The sequence below is a fragment of the Polypterus senegalus genome, chromosome 10 (assembly GCF_016835505.1).
Source record: "Polypterus senegalus isolate Bchr_013 chromosome 10, ASM1683550v1, whole genome shotgun sequence".
Classification (NCBI taxonomy): domain Eukaryota; kingdom Metazoa; phylum Chordata; class Cladistia; order Polypteriformes; family Polypteridae; genus Polypterus; species Polypterus senegalus.
This window is the reverse complement of record NC_053163.1, coordinates 165,466,885-165,489,278: the sequence shown is the minus strand read 5'-3', so window position 1 is coordinate 165,489,278 and position 22,394 is coordinate 165,466,885. Positions and strand designations below refer to the sequence as shown.

At 45.7% G+C, this 22,394-nt stretch overlaps 2 protein-coding genes across 6 annotated transcripts in view; one reads left to right on the top strand and one right to left on the bottom strand.

Annotated features, from left to right (window-relative positions):
- Positions 1 to 2,293: 2,293 nt before the first annotated feature.
- lrrc39 (leucine rich repeat containing 39) lies at positions 2,294 to 11,701 on the top strand. 3 transcript variants are annotated; one of them, XM_039767290.1, is made up of 9 exons: positions 2,294 to 2,343; positions 6,269 to 6,453; positions 6,992 to 7,097; positions 7,974 to 8,130; positions 10,178 to 10,314; positions 10,691 to 10,836; positions 10,935 to 11,087; positions 11,296 to 11,444; positions 11,588 to 11,701. In XM_039767290.1, the coding sequence occupies exons 2-9, from the start codon at positions 6,317 to 6,319 to the stop codon at positions 11,641 to 11,643; spliced, it is 1,041 nt and encodes a 346-aa protein (XP_039623224.1). In that variant the 5' UTR covers positions 2,294 to 2,343; positions 6,269 to 6,316; the 3' UTR covers positions 11,644 to 11,701. The 3 variants fall into 3 exon arrangements, with proteins under 3 accessions (XP_039623224.1, XP_039623222.1, XP_039623223.1); XM_039767288.1 differs by lacking the exon at positions 2,294 to 2,343 and adding an exon at positions 2,528 to 2,635; XM_039767289.1 differs by lacking the exon at positions 2,294 to 2,343 and adding an exon at positions 5,201 to 5,350.
- Positions 11,417 to 22,394, bottom strand: part of trmt13 (tRNA methyltransferase 13 homolog) — a 27,815-nt gene continuing 16,837 nt past the window's right edge. For all 3 annotated transcript variants that reach the window (XM_039767284.1, XM_039767286.1, XM_039767285.1), the window contains exons 10-11: positions 12,635 to 12,974; positions 11,417 to 11,896 (exon numbers count right to left, since the gene is read on the bottom strand). In XM_039767284.1, coding sequence (XP_039623218.1) covers positions 11,671 to 11,896; positions 12,635 to 12,974 — 566 coding nt within the window. In that variant the 3' untranslated portion in view covers positions 11,417 to 11,670. The remainder of the gene's footprint in view (positions 11,897 to 12,634; positions 12,975 to 22,394) is intronic.

Below are 22,394 nucleotides of genomic sequence, written 5' to 3'. Positions count from 1 at the left end.
CCCTGATATCACACGGCTATTACTTTTTATTGCTGGAGTGTAATTTCATATCATTTGGCTGATTTCATTTTATTAGTGTTAATAGTTTTAACTAAAAGCAGTAATAAAAGCTCCGATTCGTTCTCTATTAATATTATTATTATGGTATGCCAGATTATTTTCCTTGCCGATGGGTTTTCTGTTTGTAATTTATCCTCAAAATGTGATCAATATAGCGCCTTTCAACGATCTCGGGGGCTTTACTGAATTTCTGTGATAGCAGGGCTGATGAATTGAGTGGCTCATGTGGTGCGTCACAGCTGATGTCTGCCATTGTCACCTTTACATTCTGTATGGCGCCTTATTCATCCAATTCGGGGGGGGGCAAAGCAGTCAGTGATGGAAAATGAAAGGGCAGCCTTGTGCTTCAATATAGCGCCTCTCATGCTGAGCACAGCAGACCTTTCTACAGATGTTAACTACTGAGCAAAAGCAAGCGATTCGGAGTCAAGGGGTGGCTTTTCTACTGTGAACACCATTGCAAGGCGCTATATAGGTGCCTATAGGTGATATGTAAGTACGTCTAGTTAAGCAGGGTCACCCAGAAAGTCTCCTGGGTTTTTAAGGTCAGCTACTGCACCACACAGTCTTCTGTCAGACTTTATTGGATATAGCGCCTTTTCATTGTACTTTGTTACCCATATTTCAGTTTTACGACCAGGGACTTGTAGTAGTGACGAATGAACCACAAACCGTTACATTGAAATGGACCCTAAGTGTGCAGAGTGCTACGCAATTTATTAAACTGGGCAGTTTGTTAGTGCCCTCTACTGGACACAAGACTACACTTGAACAACAGCCCCTTGTGCGTTATTGAAAAAGAAATGTTGGTTATTTTTGTAGCTACTATATACTGTACGTATTTGACTTGCTATGTTATTTTGATTTGTTTAATTTAAAAAAAGGATGTTTGCTAGCGCCCTCTACTGGACACTATAGTGAACTAGAAGGCTCGTAAACTTTCTTGAACCAAAAAAGTGGTTTGTCAGTGCCATCCAGTACACTACAAGTGAGTACATCGCTATGTTCTTTATTGAGCAGGCCGTTTGTTATCGCCATCTGCTGGACACTGTGCTGCACACAACACGTGCAAGGTAAGGTGGGCAGTGCCCGCTTCTAGACATGATGCTGCACTAAAAGAAGAGCTTACAATCGTAGTTATGCCAGGTGGTATTAAGTTCTGCCTGGATGATTTTGTCGTATGGTGAACTATTGGCCCCTTCCACATATCAGAGACTCGAGATGTTTCCGAATGAATGTGCCAGTATGTTCTGTTCTGTTACGTGATTATCATCTCTCTGTTTTATGCACCGGCCCGTTTCATGACAGGATTATGTGGCGCCCGATGGCCACGCCAGTCAATTGTGGTCCAAACCCATGTGAACGCAGCACACACATTCAGCCACTCCGAGTTGGGCAGGGTATGCATTGCTGAAGAATCAGTAGTGTAGGGTGGTTTACAATATGGGGAGCACACAGGGTTAGGAGTCTGTTATTATGAATGACGCTAAGCGATGTGTGGGGAGCACTTGTTGATCTCTTTTTCTGAGGACGTCACAATGGAAACCTTGATCAACAGCCACAGTCGCCGAGGTTGATGTCCCCTCCAACTAGAAGTCGTGTAACGTGACATCAGCTAAAGCAGCAGGAGCCTGAACTGGCAGCAATGCACATGAAGTAGGAGATAATTCTGAAGTGGGCACCAGTCCACGGCCCACTGACCCAAACTCAGGGCCAGTTAGCTCAGAATAAGAGCTGCATCGCTGTGCCGCCCTTCACTTAATTATTTTACTTACAGGTTGCATTCCATTTTTTAATATGAAGTGGTGCAGGAAAGTCGGTGTTGGTGTTGGTGAGGTCGTGTAATCTACTATCGTCCTCCGGCGACGTCAGCAAGTGTGACATCCCATCCAACCAGAGGATCAGGCACGGCATCTCTCACTTTAATCAACCCCATATAAATCAATCATATTAGGGCACTCAAAACTCCAAGACGGCCCCCTCTCCTCCCATTCTTTGATGCAAAATAACAACGCGTTCCATTGGGAGATTACGAGGCATCGCGAGGTGGCCCGAGAAGCTGACACGAGTCTTGGGTGCCGCCGCCTGACAGTCACGTGACGCGCTGCGCGTTTTTATACCGGCGCGGGAGTGCGGAAGGCTTCACTTGTTGGCTGCTGCTGCCCTCTGTTGATCACCGCGATGCGCTACAACAGCTTTGCACTTTGAACAATAAATTTGGAAAACTCAATAAACGAAAGGCGGTCCACACGGGGGGTCCTGGTTTATCCCCCAATATAGTCGGTAACTTTTTTTTTTTTATTCAGTTTGCTGCTATGACGGAATGGTGGTCTTCGTGTCTGCGGGATCCACCAACTTCTTTCGAGGTTGGATTTGCGCTCACGGCGTCATTGCGGAGGAGCGACACATTTGGGAATGTCGGTCACCTGATGGCCACATTTCTTTCTATCCCTCTCACGGGTTAAAATTAGCCACATGGGGGTGTCGCGTTACATGTCGCCACACCACAGGCTTGTCGTACGTCCGAAGTGAAGAATGACGGTCGGGCCAGCGTGCTAAACGCAGAACGAGTTCGGTAAGAAGGCTCCTCTTTGGCTTCTTCTCGGTTTGTTGTCCTCCGCGATGCAGCGCTGCACGAGTCGCAGGGCCGCCCGTCATACTGCTCGAGTCCTTAACTACAGCTTTAACGGAAGGCGCTATAAAGTCCGTTGTATTCCGCCTCAGCTTCCTAATGCTGTGCCCATCCTAATCGATTCCGAGTCGCGGTGAGCCTCGGCCGTAAAGCAGGAACCCACCGTGGACGCCTTATTCACACACCCACGTGATTCTCCCGTTTTCGATCAATGACCCCCAATAAATGGGACTCTGCAACCGTAACTGCTGTGCCCGTCCGCCCTAGCGAGGTCACCTTTATTAAAAAAAAGACGTCGCCCTCTAGTGGCCAAGAGAGTCCATTTCAATGTAACGGTTTGTGGTTCATTCGTCACCACTACAAGTCCCTGGTCGTAAAACTGAAATATGGGTAACAAAGTACAATGAAAAGGCGCTATATCCAATAAAGTCTGACAGAAGACTGTGTGGTGCAGTAGCTGACCTTAAAAACCCAGGAGACTTTCTGGGTGACCCTGCTTAACTAGACGTACTTACATATCACCTATATAGCGCCTTGCAATGGTGTTCACAGTGGAAAAGCCACCCCTTGACTCCGAATCGCTTGCTTTTGCTCAGTAGTTAACATCTGTAGAAAGGTCTGCTGTGCTTAGCATGAGAGGCGCTATATTGAAGCACAAGGCTGCCCTTTCATTTTCCATCACTGACTGCTTTAAACTCCCCCACCCCGAACTGGATGAATAAAGAGCCATACAGAATGTAAAGGTGACAATGGCAGACATCAGCTGTGACGCACCACGTGAGCTATCACAGAAATTCAGTAAAGCCCCCGAGATTGTTGAAAATTATTGATCGCATTTTGAGGATACATTACAAACAGAAAAGGAAAATAATCTGGCATACCATAATAATAATATTAATAGAGAACGATTCGGAGCTTTTATTACTGCTTTTAGTTAAAACTATTAACACTGATAAAATTAATCAGGCAAATTATATGAAATTACACTACAGCAATAAAAAGTAATAGCCGTGTGATATCAGGGGGCGGTAAATGAAATTTAAAATAAAAATCATCAGGGTAGCTGACCTGCTGACTGGCAGTGCCAACAAGTGTGTGCCCCATCCAGGGTCAGTTCCTGCCTTGTACCCAGTGCTGCTAGGATTGGCACACTGTGGCCTTGAAGTTGGCAAGCGGGTGATGAATTGGCTGGGTGGTGACGTGTTGGTCCCGAGTGGCACAACAGTCACTGCGTCTGCCCGATGGCGTCGGAGTCCTGGGTTTAAACAACAGCTCAGCAGATGTGAAGCTGGAGGGGTGGATGAAAGACGACAGGTCAGTCATGAGTGGCACAGAAGTTGCCTGACAGTTTTAGAGTCCTGGGCACAAATCCCATCCTAACCTGCATGGACCTGCCATGTTCTCCCCGTGTGCATTTTATTCTCGCATTCCAAGGACTTAGAACTAAAGTTCTATCAAATGTGCCCTGAAATGGGTTGGCGTCTCTTCCAGGGTTGGGTCCTGCCTTGTACCCTGTGCAGGAATGTGCGGTCAGGGAAGGCATCATGAAAAGTAAGAAACCTAATTATTATAACATAACATACATTTGCCCACTGGTCTGTGCTATAAATTTGTTTTCTGTATGATTCCAATAATTTTGATAATTTTTATTGTTAAAATCACTGAACTGGCGCATTGCCGGGGAGAAATGCGAGGTGCAGCAGCGACGAGCCTCCCTTCACTTCGGACTGCGCTCTCCCTCACCTCACACACGGGGCAGATGCCTGCGATTGGTGCGTGCCTGCTGCTGTCTCTCTCTATGTCGCCATTAATAATAATAATAATTAATAATAAAAATACATTGTATTTATACAAGTCGCCGAAAACAATAAATAAATTAAAAGGGCAGCACGGTGGCTGCTGCCTCACAATTAAGAGAGTTCGCTTCTCGGGTCCTCCCTGCGTGGAGTCTGCACGTTCTCCCCGTGTCTGCGTGGGTTTCCTCCCACAGTCCAAAAGATTAGGCGCACTGGCGATCCTAAATTGTCCCGAGTGTGTGCGCCCTGCTCTGTGTTGGCTAGGATTGGTTCCAGCAGACCCCCATGACCCTGTCGTTAGGTTATATAGATAGTGGGTTGGATAATGGATGGATGGATAAACAACTTAAAACATCAGAAAATATAAAAATTAAAACCAAACAAAGCCACTGTAATCATAGAGATAAGGCCATTTTAAACAGATGGGTTTTAAGTTTATATTTGAAGGTTGAAAATTGATTCGATATATAATATAATGTTTGCAGACACGTTTATTATATACTTTCCACAGTCTGACTAATATCTTTAATGACGGTGTGGGGCATATTTAGTCTTGCTGATCGGACATAAAACCGCAGTGAAAAGGCGGAGGGTGAGGCTGACAGTACCGTGGCGCCCAGAAGGGGGCGCATGTGAGCCCAACAGGTGCTCGTTGCTGCTCTTCTTCTGCGCAGACGCTCTACGAACCAATAAGTCAGCGATATCGGAGTCAAGCGCACCGCAGCGGTCCGTTTATTTTTATTTTTTTGTTCGGACTGACTACCAAAATGGAAGATTATATATCTAAGCTTTTCTCAAAATTGGACTTTTCAGTCAAAACAGGAGGTGATAATTAGCGGAAGACCAACGCCGGAGCTAAAAGGTTTGCTTCAAACTAAGAGACAACTAACTTTTGACCTTAAATAAAATATTCTGTTGTTTTCCCTGTTATCCTTTTGTTGCACGGTCTGCAATAAATTTAATTAACACACCAGAATTAAAAGCTTTAAAAAAACGAAATATTTCAGTTAAGGTCAAAATTGAAACCCGTCTTTTTTTATACACCACTCTATACTTTCATTTGAATTGTGGAATCGCAACGGCAAATTTAGAACACACGAAGGGTGAGGAGCAAATGCGCTCTCTCCGCTCTCACTCGCCCTTCTTCATATCCAAATATGCGCCTTCCCTGCTGTATGTGTGTGTAAAGAATGCTGATGAGATATGAAACATAACCAGTAGTCAGTGTCCATGCTGGCTGCCAATTGGTTAGCGAATAAGTTGCTCTTTGGGGCTCACAGATTTGTAAATCGGACTCTGAAGGAGTCGGCGTCTCACCAGCCATGAACCTCACCGCACGTCACTGACCCGGTGCTGCCAGGAATGATTCCGCCTCACTGCGGCCCTGAAGTGGACATGCGGGTGACGTGTTGGTCCTGAGTGGTGCAGCAGTCTGCCTGACGGCGTCACAGTCCTGGGATCAAATAACAGCCCTGTGCTGGGCAAGCAGATCAGAGATGGGTGAAAGTCGTCTGCTGGGTCTCGAGTGACCCTGCCGTTCACACATAGCTGACACTTCCACAGTCCAAGTCCTGCCCCAGTGGCTGTGTGTGTGGAGCTGGCGCTCTCAAAATCTCTTCACTTGCGCTCAGATCGGAGGCTAATGGAGCTCAGGCGTCCATTTTATAGCGCCTTTAACAACCTTGTTTAAATTCATGTTCGTAACGAGTGGTGTTGACGAAACGAAGAAGCTTAATGACGCCCCCTCAGGTTAACGCCGCTCCTCATTCCGTTTCCCCAGAGCCCCCGGTGGTCCGGCGATGAAGAAGACATCGTCAACCAGGCAGAAATGGAGCTGAGTGCTGACGTGGCGGTGTGTCTGGGCTCTGTGGCCTCCATTAAAGTCCTCTGGGAGGGAAGGATCAGGAAGCAGAAAGAGGAACTGCAGAAGGAGAAGAGGATCAGGGAGCAGGCAGTGGTCAGTAGGTGAGCCCACCTGGCGGGACGAGATGTGACCCAGGATGAGGTTGGGAAATTTTAAAGTTCATTCTCAATTCAAAGAGCCCTTGGGGTGGCTCTTAGTGCCCAGTGACGGGTGACAATCGTGTGAGACATAAACCAGACACGAGCTTTAGAGATTCCTAAGGCGCAACACAAAGGCTGATGGTCACCTGCGCCAGGTGGCTCCCCAGCTTTGATCTGATGCAATTCATTATAAATGCAAATGATGGCATCAATTTGTTAAAAGCTAAATGTGCCAACTTTACCCCAAATGACGGCCCTTCATATTCTGTTGACTTGAACCTCCAGCTCACTCACCTTTTGGCCAGCAGGGGTCTCTCCTGTGCCATCAGAGTGTCATGGTTGGAGGAACGCTGCCCTCTACTGGTGAAAATGAGAACTGCACATATTATAATATTGAAGGGCATTTCCGCCCGTCACCTGACTGAGCCTCCTCTTGTTCAATGATAAGGTTGGCACTAAAAAGGAGGGCATGCCTTGTGGTTTACTTTTTTTTCCACAGGTTAGCACATGTCTGGGAAGACAGAATAATTCTGGCCAGGCTGAAGGAGAAGATCTTAAACGAAGAGGGCCGAGTGATCCTGAGAATCGAAAAGGAGGAATGGAAGGTATGCAGTGGGCAGCCACAGTCTTGGCCAGGGTGGGCACCTCTTTGTTAAGTGCCAGATGAATGACACTCCAATCTAAGGATCACGGTTTCTTTTTTCTGCCCAGTGAAGTAACTGGCACAATGTGCCACCATGGACACTCAGCCTTAGTCACTTTAGGGTCACTGATGTAAACCCAAGTGCCCCCTGGTTGGCCTTCCTGTCCTTGCACACCTTTGAATATTAGCTGATTGTCACCTTGATGCCCTCACACAAATCAGAGTGACCCCCGGCCCACCCCATGAACGACAGTACCGCTCTCATATTTGTCTTTGCTCTTGGACCATCTTCAGGGATTCCCTCATAGACCCCTCATTCATCAGTGATACCCCCAAATTTAAGCCCACCAGTGCTCTTAAGTTCCTGTGGTGTTTCCACTATCAGGTTACACCTCCAAGAGCTTTAAACAGCACCATGTGTTGGAATTGCAGAGGACTGGCTTTGCCAGGCCTGTCCCCCTCTGTCCCAGTTTCTACTGAAGATTTGGGGGCAGCAGGGAGCCTTGGGTTACGCACTGGGCTCACCTTCATATTATGAACAAGACTGCAGGTGGCGCCATGACCCAGTATCCTTGGCCTAAATGCAGCCCAGGTGCCCATGTGTGTCTCTAGCCCAGACATTGATACACCCCTGACATAAATGACCTTTGACCTGACAGACAGTTCATGAACTTTGAAATCCAACTTGACACTCCAGTTAGCCGTGCCAGCCATCACATGTCCAAAAATCAGCCAATGAACCTCTGGGGGTATCAAAGTGACAAAATGGCAACTTTAATAATTGAATCAGACCGGACTGCAAGTCCTAATGTGCTTCTTTTGCATCCCTTGGCCGCAGGTTCTTCCAGCTGCTATGGTACAACTGACCAACCTGCAAGAGTGGCACCTGCACAGGACGGGCCTGCTGAGGGTCCCCTCATTCATTGGCCACTTTGAGAACCTCCTGGTGCTCAACTTATCCAGGAACAGCATTGCCGAGGTCCCCCCTGAAATAGGTCAGTTCAGTGCACCACCCACAGTCACGGAAAATAGGGAGGGGGTTTAGGAGAGGCATGTGGGCATCAGTTCACCACCCTGCACAAGGACACTGGGCCAGGGACATATGCGGGACACCAAGGAGCCCAGTTATCAACCACAGAAAGACAAGATTTGGAAATGTGATGGAGGCAGCGGGGGACTTGGTCACACCCCCCAGAACTTACAGTGGGCACCCAACTGATCTGGCCAACCACCATGTCTGTATAGTCAGGCTAGGCATCTTAGCGGGAGCCTTGGCTCTTTAACATATGAGTGATGATTTGTCTTCGTCATGCCAGGTTGTAGTAGAGGCAGGTGACACCCACTGGCATATGCCAGGCTCTAGTGTGTTCCAGGTGAAGAGGAAATCTGCCAGCCTAAGTGGCACTCTGCGGCCTCATGACCCGCTTATTATGACAGCCTGGTAGGTCTGCTAGCCGATTTGTGCCAGTTCTCCCAGTATGGCATCAATAGGTTGGGGGGAGCTGATCTGTGAATTCTGAGTTAGCCAATCACACACCTGGTCTCCACTCCACTCTTGTTTACTCCTCCTATTATAACCTGCTTCACTCCGATTGGCTGATAAGACCTTTTAGGGGCACCAATTTGGCGAATCTCTTGGGGTTTGCACCATCCACTGCTTTCTGGGAAGGTGGAGGGTGAGGGTAAGGATTTCACACCCCTCTTCTAAACAGGAAGAACCTTAGTGCCCCTTTCTGGATGGGAAGACCCTCGGCACTCACGGCTGGACGGGGAGCCCCTCAGTGAACCCCTGTGGACGGGAGACAAACAGCTGACCATCAGTGCAGCGCGGCCAGTGGTGGACGAGGACACAGGCGGTGAATCCCAGACCCAACCGTCACCACTCCAGGACCGTTACGAGCAGTGGGAAGTTTGTTTAATTTGAAAAAGAAAGAAAAGCTCAAGGATCAAGAAGTGGAGCTGACAAATGAAGGACAAACCGAAGAACATCGATGACGGGTGAAGAATGACCTCGCTAAATGCAGATGACCAAACCAGTAAATAGCTGGACATCAACTCAAAACTGTGAGACACAAAACACTTCCACCTCCAGCCACAGGCCCCCAAGTGGCACCACAGCAGAGGGTTCTGCTGCTGGAGGTCCTCTGCCAGGCTCTATTGGACCCTTTCATCTGTTCCATAACTAACTAAAGATACCACCCAAGAGCTGATTTGTAATTTTAATCCAAAACTTGTATGCCAGCAACACTGCACCACCCTCTTAAGTAGGGCAGACGTAACGACATCGCGACATTAGGAACATCTGGAACAGCGATGACAAAATTTAGAAAAACTGCCTCAGCGACATCACCAAAGTGATGAAGCAGAAATGAACGGAGTCACTAGAAGTGTTCAGTCCCATAGAGATGCTCAGAACGCTTTGGCGCCCGCATCATGGCTGCCACGCATTCCCAGCATTCTTTAGACACGTCTGCTGAGCACCTCATCAGAAATGAACGCGACGCGTGTGCAAGTTGCAGTACCGGCAAGAATGTGGGTGGCGTGCGTGTGCAGGTTTTGGTATGTGACGTTGTTGGCTATCAACATGTGACGGCAGGCTGCATTGCGGCTCCAAGAGGATCAACGTGCGGGTTTCGATGTGGTGAAGCAAATCAAACTTAAATGCCAACATGTGAATGTCGTCGTCGTGCTTTTCTTCATCCACTTCTCTCACAGGCAATACAAACGTCGCATATCTCCCTTCGCAACGATGCGATACCCTTGAAGGTCTCGCATACCGTTTTTCTTTTTCTCCAACCCATCAGAATGTAAGTAATTTATTTTAACATCTTTCAACTGACAACTGAGCGAAACTGGACGTCGTTTTCTCCCCGTGATGACTTCTCACGCTGCCACCTGGTGGAATCCTCCAGATTTGCTTTTCTAAGTACACAGGCCACATATAGTCAGTGCACCAGCGTCCTCAAGCGCCCGTGTCGTGTAACGTTACCCACAACCCCCAGCCTAACACTGACCCTCAATTTGCCTTCCATGACCCAACAGGGCGTCTCACCAGACTGCAGGAGCTCCTGCTCAGCTACAACCGGCTACAGGACGTCCCAGAAGAACTGGCGGGCTGTCAGAGCCTGGAGAAGCTGGAGCTGGCGGTGAACCGAGATTTGAGTCGTCTGCCACTGCAGGTAAATTAGCACACGTTACGTTGTGGGGCACACGGGCAGTATCATGGGAGAGAGCTGGGCAAGGAGTCACCAAGCCAGAAAAGTAGGCACTCCAGCCGAGAGGTTTCTGGGGTCTGCTAAAATGAGCTTTTAAACCATGGCCACCAGCGATGAGGGGGCCTGAACTACCACAACCCCAACAAGTGACACCACACTTGAAAGGCTGGATCTGAACCAATGGCCTCCAGACCAGTTACCAGTACCATCACAATTGGCACAGAGGCTGGTGTAATTGTGCCAGTTACCCTTCCTGTAATTATTATCCCCCTCATTCCACTGTGCCCACCGGTCTGGTTTATGGGTTGAATTCAGGTGCCACCTCTGTTTCCATTTCAAGTTAGGTCAGCTGAGAAACCTCCAGCACCTGGACCTGTCCATTAACCAGTTCACTGCCATCCCTGAAGCTCTGCTCGACATGCCAGCCCTCGAGTGGCTCGATATGGGAGGCAACAAGATCCAAGAGCTGCCACATGACATTCACAGGTAAGTGGCCACCCACCCTGACCACAGTTACCTTAAGACCGGGTTATTAATGGCAAGGTAGCTCTTGACGGGACACCATTATTGTCTGGAAACTACAGGATGAAAAATCTTCACACCCTGTGGCTGCAGCGGAATGAGATCTGCTGCCTTCCCGAAAGCGTGAGTGAGATGGCAAACCTTGGCACACTCGTCCTGAGCAGCAACAAACTGCAAGACATCCCCACCTGCATGGAGAAGATGGACAATCTGAGGTACAGGCCACAAGTGGTACACTCAATCAGAATGGCAAGTGCCTTGTGGGGAGGCAGCTTGTGTTCCAAGGGCACACATTGCTTTGGTTTCACAAACAAGCGACACAAAGCTTTATTGTAATTGACCAACACAAAACCAGATAAAAAAAAACACCGCAAGGTGGTCCCATCGAGTCTAATCGGACGTGTCATGTGCTTACGCTTACAGGTTTGTAAACTTCAGAGACAATCCTCTGAAAATTCAGGTAAGCCTTCCATGGGAAGAGAAAGAAGAGGAGGAGGAGGAGGAAGAGGACGACAGGGAGATGTATGGAAGAGAGTTCATGTTGGCATACATCCAGGAGTCCAGACGCAGAGGTGGGCAGCGTTGCGCCTACATACCCTTTATGTGTGTTCTCACTGGCCTTCCCGATGACGGACGCTGAGAATTTAGAGCTCTGAACAGAGCCGTGCGTCTGTGTGCTGCCACACTAATTCAGCTCCAATCTTGTATTTTTTAGAAAGCAGACCACCAAGTTCCCAGTATGAGAGCGACTTGCCTGCGTGTTCCTGCTGACAGCGCCGCAGGATAGAGGACTGTCCTTCAGATTACTCCCAGGTCTGTGTTATCAGCTGCGAGTACCGCAGCAGCCTCCTGCCCCCTGACTGGCACTGCCGTGAGCACGACGTTCTCCAGTGACACCGCCGGGCTAGTATAGTACATCAGACTGGCATCGTAGCCCCTCTCCCGCAGGTACTGGACCCGGCCCTGGTCAATGAGCAACTTGCAGAGGCGGCCCAGGTGCTCCCGCTCACTTGGTGTCAAAATCCTAGACAAGACACACAACACTCTTTAAATGTTTAGGCGATCATACCATCCATGGAGAGGGAGCTGGAAATGGGGGTCATGGGGACTTTCTGAAAACAAATCTTTTAATTCTTCTTGTCTTGGCATCAAGAGTGTCACACAAATACTGACTTGTGGGGTGGGCGACTACGGATACTAGTGGCACTACTGTGAGCTTTTTGACTTCTAAATTTGCTTTCTGGACCCCCTCTAATGGAGTCAAAGTGAGGTGGCCTTCTATATGGACATTCCGAGTGTCAGAAGCACATCTGCAATGTCCACCGCAACTGGGGCATAACCTGCAGCGCCTACAACACTGGCTTTCTCTAGGTGTCATGGGATCCCAAAAGCGAGTGGCAGGGGCTGAATGGAGATTCACAGTGGGAGCCTCAAGGTTTTTAACACAAGTGGTGGCAGAGAGGACAGGCCAAAGGAGTCTGCTGTAGAATCCACCATACAGTGGCATCTGCACAATATGAAGGCTATAGTGATGGAGAGGCGAATCTTAAATCCACGCACTATTTTATCATCACATAAGACACTTCAACAATTAATTGACTTATAATGCAGGACAAGCCATGGCTCCTTCGTGAGTGGTGTTAATGGTTTTACGGGGTCGGGAAAAAACCTTGTAGTGACTCAAAATATGTTTTGGTGCCCCCATTAAACATTCATTGTCTTGTGGACTTACATTCAACAGTCTGCTCTGGCTGGTACTCACCCCTCCACATCCCGCAGGACACTCTCCTCATCTTGGTCATGCTCCTCGAATTCCTCCGCCTGGCCCCTCATGCCACAAGTGGCCCAGCTGGACATGCGTTGGAAAACTCCAAAGTCCTCCGCTCCCAGTCCTCGAGACTTGAAGAATTCCTGGCCGACGTAGTGTTTCCAGTCACATCGGTGATGGCAGCACAGGGCTATGGCAACCCCAGAAACGCACTGCTCTGGCTGCGTGGCGGGGCTGGGGGGATCGGTGCAGCCACAGTCCCGCCTGGTGCGCTTTGGAGATGGTTCTCCAGCTGCAACGTGGCAGTCTCTCAACAGGCATCTCAGGGCAAGATCTGTGGGCGACAGCAACAAAGGGCATGATTTTGACAGCTGGGACTTTGACTGCAGTTGAACACAAACCCAGCAGATGAACGACCACCACGTGTGCTTCGTTTTTGCTGCTACTGCATATCAATATTTCACTGTGCACTCAGCTGTACGGTCCTGCTTAGGTACAGTGGTGCTTGAAAGTTTGGGAACCCTTTAGAAGTTTCTATATTTCCTCATAAATATGACCTCAAACATCATCATCAGATTTTCACTCAAGTCCTAAAAGTAGATAAAGAGAAACCAGTTAAACAAATGAGACACAAATATTATACTTGGTCATTTATTTATTGAGGAAAATGATCGAATATTACATATTAGTGAGTGGCAGACGTATGTGACCCTTTGCTTTCAGTATCTGCTGTGACCCCCTAAACGTTTCCGGTAACTTCTGTTCATTCCTGCACACCAGCTTGGAGGAATTTTCACCCATTCCTCCGTACAGAACAGCTTCAACTCTGAGATGTTGGTGGGTTTCCTCACATGAACTCCTCTCTTCAGGTCCTTCCACAACATTTCGACTGGATTAAGGTCAGGACTTTGAGTTGGCTATTCCGGAACATTCACTTTATTCTTCTTTAACCTTCTTTGTTAGAACGACTTGTGTGCTGAGGGTCGTTGTCTTGCTGCATGACCCACCTTCTCTTGAGATTCAGTTCATGGACAGATGTCCTGACATTTTCCTTTAGAATTCTCTGATATAATTCAGAATTCATTGTTCCATCAATGAAGACAAGCCGTCTTGGCCCAGATGCAGCACAACAGGCCCAAACCCTGATACTCCCACCACCATGTTTCACAGATGGGATGAGGTTCTTATGCTGGAATGCAGTGTTCTCCTTTCTCCAAACATAACGCTTTTCATTTAAACCAAAAGTTCTATTTTGGTCTCATCCGTCCACAAAACGTTCTTCCAATAGCCTTCTGGTTTGTCCACGTGATCTTTAGCAAACTGCAGACGAGCAGCAATGTTTTTTGGAGAGCAGTGGCTTTCTCCTTGCAACCCTGCCATGCACACCATTGTTGTTCAGTGTTCTCCTGATGGTGGACTCATGAACATGAACATTAGCCAATGTGAGAGAGGCCTTCAGTTGCTTAGAAGTTACCTTGGGGTCCTTTGTGACCTCGCCGACTATTACACGTATGCCTTTCTCTTGGACTGATCTTTGTTGGTCGACCACTCCTGGGGAGGGTAACAATGGTCTTGAATGTCCTCCATTTGTACACAATCTGTCTGACTGTGGATTGGTGGAGTCCAAACTCTTCAGAGATGGTTTTGTAACCTTTAACAGCCTGATGAGCATCAACAACTCTTTTTGTGAGGTCCTCAGAAATCTCCTTTGTTCATGCCATGATACACTTCCACAAACATGTTGTGAAGAGCAGACTTTGATAGATCCTGTTCTTTAAATCACACAGGGTGCCCACTCACACCTGACTGGCATCCCATTGACTCAAATTTCACTTTCAGACTAACTGATCAACTGAGGTTCACATACTTCTGCCACTCACTAATATGTAATATTCAATCATTTTCCTCAATAAATAAATGACCAAGTATAATATTTGTGTCTCATTTGTTTAACTGGTTTCTCTTTATCTACTTTTAGGACTTGAGTGAAAATCTGATGACGTTTGAGGTCGTATTTATGAGGAAATCTAGAAAATTCTAAAGGGTTCCCAAACTTTCAAGCACAACTGTACACTATCCGCGTGTGTGTGTGTGTGTGTGTGTGTGTGTTGGCTGCTTTGTTTCATTCCTTTGTCCGTATTTTCACTCAAATACTTTGTGACAACACTTTATACAAAGTGATCCGTTTGTGACAGCACGCTAACACTGTCTTGCCACTACAATTGTGGAAGTTTTGCATATCATAGAGTTTAAGATGCTGCTTGGCTGTTGAAGATCTCCAGTAACGCCGGTCACACTCCTGTCCGCTGGTGTGACGACGCTTGAATACAACTGGACTGCAACCCTGCAGAAGGACTCGGTGAGATGTCTGCTGAACGGGTTGCCATGCGTACTGTCGCTCTTTAGAATTGAACGATTCTGGACATCAAGGAAGGGAGGAATGTGGGCTGCGCTTGGAAGCCAGTGTTGCACATACGAGGGGATACCCGAAAATAACCAGAAAAAAAAGAACAATTTTAATCATTTTTACTTACTGAAATGTAAGCCTCCTTCAAAGTACTCCCCATCACAAAGAACAGCAAGTCTGCGTTCAATTTTGTTTTCTCTTAGGGGGCAGCAGCTGCTGAAACCGTAGTGATGCTTGAAATGGCTTTTAAAGAGGAAGCTTTAAGTCACCGGAGTGGTTCTCACATTTCAAACGAGGGGAAATGTCACTCGAAGAGCAACTGAGATCTGGCCGACCCTCCACAATTAGGAATGACGAAAATCTTAAAAAAGGTTCGCAATGCAGTTCACGAAGATCATCGTCGGACTACTGAAGAGATCTCTGAATTGACTGGTGTGTCTTGGAGTTCTTGCCACCTTCTCTACCCGCCTGATGCTTGCTCCGTGCCACTTTCTCTTGGTCTCGCACATGAAAAAAAGAACTTGAAGGAAAGCGTTTTTGTACCGTGGAGGACGTCAAAGAAAAATCGCTGCAGGTCTTGCACAACGTTCCTCCTTCAGCAATTCCAAACATGTTTCCACCAGTGGGAAAACGGTTGGGACGAGTGTAGTCATTCACATGGAGAGGAGTTTGAAGGAGTTTCAGGAAGTAAAAGTTATTAAAACAATTGTTTTTTTCAGTTCGTTATTTTTGGGTCCCCCCTCATATGTGCCCGACGGTCCCTCTAAGAAGTTACATCTACTGTGAGCCTTTCTGCAACAAAAGAACTGCATAAACCGTCCCGCAGATTCTGATAGCCATTGGCAGACAGACTGGATGAAGAAACCTTTCACGTTCTTTATAGGAACTATCGTTATTCTCATTGTATTGTTTTGTCAAGTTTATTTTCTTCCTTTGCTCTCGTTGCTCTTCAGCTACATGTGGGCCACACAGGGTAATCCTCACAGACTCTCACCTTTCACTTCCTTTTCCTCATGTGGAACTGACTGATTGATTCAATATGGATGATAAGGGGCGGGGACTGTTGAAATATTGAAGTAATAACCATCATTTTAGTATAAATCAGTATATTTATTGTATTGTTATTGGCCGACTCAGAACAAGCAGGTACACCACTGACCTTTGAGATGGCAATTGATAAAGAACTCCACAACCAAGCAACATTGGAAAGCAGAATTTAGCAGATGTGGCAAACCTGCTTGCTTGACATGTAATGGACTTTGACAGAATCATGCCAGTGTGGCATTGTATGATGGTATAAAAAATAAAATGAAAAAAAAAAAAACAAAGCTAACCTTTACAAGTATCATAAATTACACCGACTGTTACAGACTGAAATCAAATGTATGTTTTGATTCTAAAATAGTAAGAATACGAGCAGCTCACTTCTCAAAACGGACTCGTCCGGGATTGAACCTGTGAAGCTTAGATTACCAGTCAACAGTTGATACCGCTGTGCCACCGAAGCGGTCATAGCAAAGTGGTGTCAATGTCGCACCCTAATAATAATACTACATTTTATTTGAAGCGCCTTTCAAAAAACTCAAGGTCACTGTACAATCAGATAAAAATTAAACATTCAATAACTAAAGAATTTAAACTCCAAATAAAACAACACCAGTAACAATTACAGTGAATAAGCCATTTTGAACAGATGAGTTTTAAGATTAACCTGAAATTGGTGAAGGGTAGTCGTGTTCCTAAGGTAGGCAGGTAATGAGTTCCATAAGGAGGGTGCCGATCTGCTAAACGCTGGATATCCCATCGTGACAAGACGTGCTGGTGGATTATTTAAGTTGATGGAAGAAGAGGATCTGAGCATACGGGAGGGTTTAGTGACTTGTAGGAGCTGTGAGAGATACAATGGTGTGAAAAACTATTTGCCCCCTTCCTGATTTCTTATTCTTTTGCATGTTTGTCACACAAAATGTTTCTGATCATCAAACACATTTAACTATTAGTCAAATATAACACAAGTAAACACAAAATCCAGTTTTTAAATGATGGTTTTTATTATTTAGGGAGAAAAAATCCAAACCTACATGGCCCTGTGTGAAAAAGTAATTGCCCCCTTGTTAAAAATCACCTAACTGTGGTGTATCACACCTGAGTTCAATTTCCTGATTACTGCCACACCTGTTTCAATCAAGAAATCACTTCAATAGGAGCTGCCTGACACAGAGAAGTCGACCAAAAGCACCTCAAAAGCTAGACATCATGCCAAGATCCAAAGAAATTCAGGAACAAATGAGAACAGAAGTCATTGAGATCTATCAGTCTGGTAAAGGTTATAAAGCCATTTCTAAAGCTTTGGGACTCCAGCGAACCACAGTGAGAGCCATTATCCACAAATGGCAAAAACATGGAACAGTGGTGAACCTTCCCAGGAGTGGCAGGCCGGCCGACCAAAATTACCCCAAGAGCGCAGAGACGACTCATCCGAGAGGTCACAAAAGACCCCAGGACAACGTCTAAAGAACTGCAGGCCTCACTTGCCTCAATTAAGGTCAGTGTTCACGACTCCACCATAAGAAAGAGACTGGGCAAAAACGGCCTGCGTGGCAGATTTCCAAGACGCAAACCACAGTTAAGCAAAAAGAACATTAGGGCTCGTCTCAATTTTGCTAAGAAACATCTCAATGATTGCCAAGACTTTTGGAAAATACCTTGTGGACTGATGAGACAAAAGTTGAACTTTTGGAAGGCAAATGTCCTGTTACATCTGGCGTAAAAGGAACACAGCATTTCAGAAAAAGAACATCATACCAACAGTAAAATATGGTGGTGGTAGTGTGATGGTCTGGGGTTGTTTTGCTGCTTCAGGACCTGGAAGGCTTGCTGTGATAGATGGAACCATGAATTCTACTGTCTACCAAAAATCCTGAAGGAGAATGTCCGGCCATCTGTTCGTCAACTCAAGCTGAAGCGATCTTGGGTGCTGCAACAGGACAATGACCCAAAACACACCAGCAAATCCACCTCAAAATGAAGACTTTGGAGTGGCCTAGTCAAAGTCCTGACCTGAATCCAATTGAGATGCTATGGCATGACCTTAAAAAGGCGCTTCATGCTAGAAAACCCTCAAATAAAGCTGAATTACAACAATTCTGCAAAGATGAGTGGGCCAAAATTCCTCCAGAGCCTGTAAAAGACTCACTGCAAGTTATCATAAACGCTTGATTGCAGTTATTGCTGCTAAGGGTGGCCCAACCAGTTATTAGGTTCAGGGGCAATTACTTTTTCACACAGGGCCATGTAGGTTTGGATTTTTTCTCCCTAAATAATAAAAACCATCATTTAAAAACTGCATTTTGTGTTTACTTGTGTTATATTTGACTAATGGTTAAATGTGTTTGATGATCAGAAACATTTTGTGTGACAAACATGCAAAAGAATAAGAAATCAGGAAGGGGGCAAATAGTTTTTCACACAACTGTATGTAGGGGCAAGATTATGAATAGCCTTATATGTAAGGACTAAAATTTTATAGTTGACCCTAAACTTTATTGGCAGCCAATGAAGCTGCTGAATAACAGGCGTAATGTGATCAGAGTCGGGTGTTTTAGTAATTATACGAGCAGCCGAATTCTGAACAAGTTGAAGTTTATGTAGTAACTTTTGGGGCAGACCAAAGAGAAGTGAGTTGCAATAGTCCAGGCAGGAGGTGACCAAACTGTTGACTGAAATAGCAGTCGAGTGATTTGACAAAGATGGACGCAGGCGATTAATGTTACGCAGGTAGAAGTAAGCTGCTCGGGTAACAGAACTAATGTGAGACTGAAAAGACAACGTGCTGTCCAGAATTACACCAAGGCTTTTTATCTGATCTGTGCAGGTAACAGATGTGTTGTCTATTAATACTGAGATCTTTGATGCCTTCGCAATTGCAGATTTTGTGCCCATAAGAAGCACCTCAGTTTTATTGGAGTTCAACTGCAAGAAGTTAGAAGAAAACCAAGACTTGATCTCAGCAAGGCAATCAGTAAGTGAGGATGGTGGAAGCGATGCAGATGGTGAAGTTGAGATATATAACTGGGTATCATCTGCGTAACAATGAAAGTTTATCTTCCATTTACGAAAAATGACACCCAAAGGAAGCAGATAAATGATAAACAGCAAGGGGCCAAGGACAGAACCTTGAGGAACCCCAGATACTACGGGAGTGGGAGTAGAGGTACATGTGTCCAGCTGAATGAATTGAGTTCTGTCTGTAAGATACGACTTAAACCAAGTTAACGGGATGTGAGAAATACTGAGTGCAGATAACCTGTTTAGTAAGGTGGAATGACAGACAGTGTCGAATGCAGCACTGAGGTCAAGAAGAACAAGGATTGTGATTAGGCCTGATCATTAGTGATCTTAATCAGTGCCATCTCAGTTCTGTGAAAACGTCGAAATGCTATTGCTGGTTCTTTTTCTGTAGTTATATTTTTGAATGGAAGCGCATTTGTTCTGTTATATTTGTACCTTTTGTGGAAGTGTTTCTTTGATATTTGGAATTCAGGCTTCACACAATATAAAACTTCATGTCTACATTTTGTCAATTATTACCAAAACATGAAACACGCTTCTGTTTTAACAAGGTGTTTACATAGATCGTTGTAGACACGAACACACATGAAATGCAAGTGTTGCAAATAACAATATAGTATTTATAAAAGGTGTCATTTTGCTTGGCTTCTCACTCTATACAACTCCAAGCAACTGACATGCAGGTAAAGAGACTTGAGCTGAGAAAACTGTGCACCGGTGTGGGGATGTGACAGCAGGCTGCTTTATCAACACATTTAAAGTACAAAAGACGCCAACTGAGAGGTGCGAAGCGTTTTAAGGAAGGACGGATCTACGAGTTTTTTTGTAGGCTCTGGTAATTCTAGTGTTAAATAAAGGTTGTCAAGGTTTATGTTTCAACTGCGTGTCTCGGTGGTTTGTTTCAGAGTCCTACATCTCTTTGTGTAGAGAAGTGCTTCCTGACTTCAGTTTTAAATGCACTTCCCCTTCATTTCCATGGACGTCCTCGAGTTTGTGATTCACCCTTAAGCCAAAAGAATGTTGCTGCATTACATCGGGGAATCTGTCCAGTGCTCATTTCTACAGGTGCATCTCAATGAATTAGAATATCATCGAAAAGTTTATTTCTTTCCATTTTGCCGATTGTAGTTTATAGTTAATGAAACCCCAAAATTCAGTATCTCAGAAAATTAGAATATTGTGAGAAAGTTCAATATCGTAGACTCCTAGCGTGACACTCCACTCAGCTAATTAACCCAAGACACCTGCAAAGGTGTCCTGGGCCTTTAAATGGTCTTTCAGTCTGCTTCAGTAGGCCACACAATCATGGGGAAGACCACTGACTTGACAGTCGTCCAGAAGACAGTCATTGAGACCCGGCACAAGGAGGGGAAGCCACAAAAGGTCATTGCTAAAGAAGCTGGCTGTTCACAGAGTGCAGTAGCCAAGCATATTAATGGAAAGTTAAGTGGAAGGAAAAAATGTGACACAAAAAGGTGCACAAGCAACAGGAAGAACCACAGCCTTGAGAGGATTGTGAAGAATTTGGAGGAAGATTCCCAAGGAGTGGACCGGGGCTGGAGTCGGTGCTTCAAGAGTCACCACACACAGACAGACATGTGTATCGGGGACGTGGGCCACAACTGTCATAGCATTCATCGTGTCAAGCCACTCCTGAACCAGAGACCACGTCAAAAGCGTCTTACCTGGGCGAAGGAGAAAACGGACTGGACTGTTAACAGCTCAGTGGTCCAAAGCCCTCTTTTCAGATCAATTTGGAAATCAAGGTCTGAGTCTGGAGGAAGAGTGGAGAGGCACAGAATCCAAGTTGACTGAGGTCCAGTGTGATGATTTGGGGAGCCATGTCATCTGCTGGTGTTGTTCCACTGTGTTTTATCAACTCCAAAATCAGTACAGCTGTCTACCAGGACATTTTAGAGCACTTCATGCTTCGCTCTGCTGACAAGCTTTATGGAGATGCCGATTTCATTTTCTAGCAGGACTTGGCACCTGCCCACACTGCCAAAAGTACCAATACCTGGTTTAATGATCGTGGTATCACTGTACTTGATTGGCCAGCAAACTCGCCTGACCTAAACCCCTTAGAGAATGTATGAGGAAGAGGAAGATGAGAGACAGCAGAGCCAACAATGCAGATGAGCTGAAGGCCGTGATCATAGCATCCTGGGCTTCCATAACTCCTCAGCAGTGCCACAGAGTTGTCGCCTCGATGCCATGCCATGCCACATTGATGCAGTAATTCATGCAAAAGTTGCTCTGACCAAGTTACAGTATGAGTGCATACATGGACAGACTTTCAGTAGGCCGACATTTCTGTATTAAAAATCTTTTTTTTATTGGTTTATGTAATATTCTAATTTTCTGAGATGCTTACTTTTGAGTTTTCATTTCCTGTAGGCCATAATCAGCAAATTGGAAAGAAATAAACGCTTGAAATACATCACTCTGTGTGTAATGATTCTATATAAGAGTTTCACTTTTTGAATTGCATTACTGAAATAAATATTCTAATTTATTGAGATGCACCCGTACTTGTAGAATTGTAAATAAATCCTTGACTCTGTGTGCTAAATTATTAGGCCAGTTTGTCTTCCACAGCCTCCCCATCAATCGATTCCAAACAGCTCACTTTGGAAAGCTAACCTCACCGAGTCCCGTTTCTAAAGTTGTCTCCTACTTGAACTGCTGGACATCATAGAAAGAGGACAGTCGGATCCTACTTGCAGATTCACTAATGAGTCACAACAGAGCAACGTCGATTGCTTAAACAACTTGCAGCAGCCCATAGCAAGAAACTTCACAAACAGTACAGGACCTACTCATGTTAAATACAAAGTGAGCCGCGACCCAAGAACGGCAAACCGCATGCCACAGTTCACGAAACTGGGCTCTATAAAATGGCAATGGATATACAAAAGTCACATAGTTTCTGAGAATGAACAATAAGATAAAATTATTCACTCAAAGGTGATTTTCTGGCAAGTCTCAAAAACCATGTGTTCTATATACTGTAGACTTCCCTTCGTTACGAACATAAAGTGCTCCTAAAGAAAAACCCTCATTAAGCAAACACTCACCATTGGAAAACCCAATCACCAGTTCCTAAAATTGATGGGTTTTCCTTTAAACACCACCAGATTCTATTATAATATACACAATTACTTCAATAATTAACATTAGTCATCAAAACACACTCTAAGGGGACAAACAAGTTCTCTGAAGCCCATTTGTGTATTTTCTAGGTCTGCTGCCTCTTTGGGCGCATTGCCGAAACGC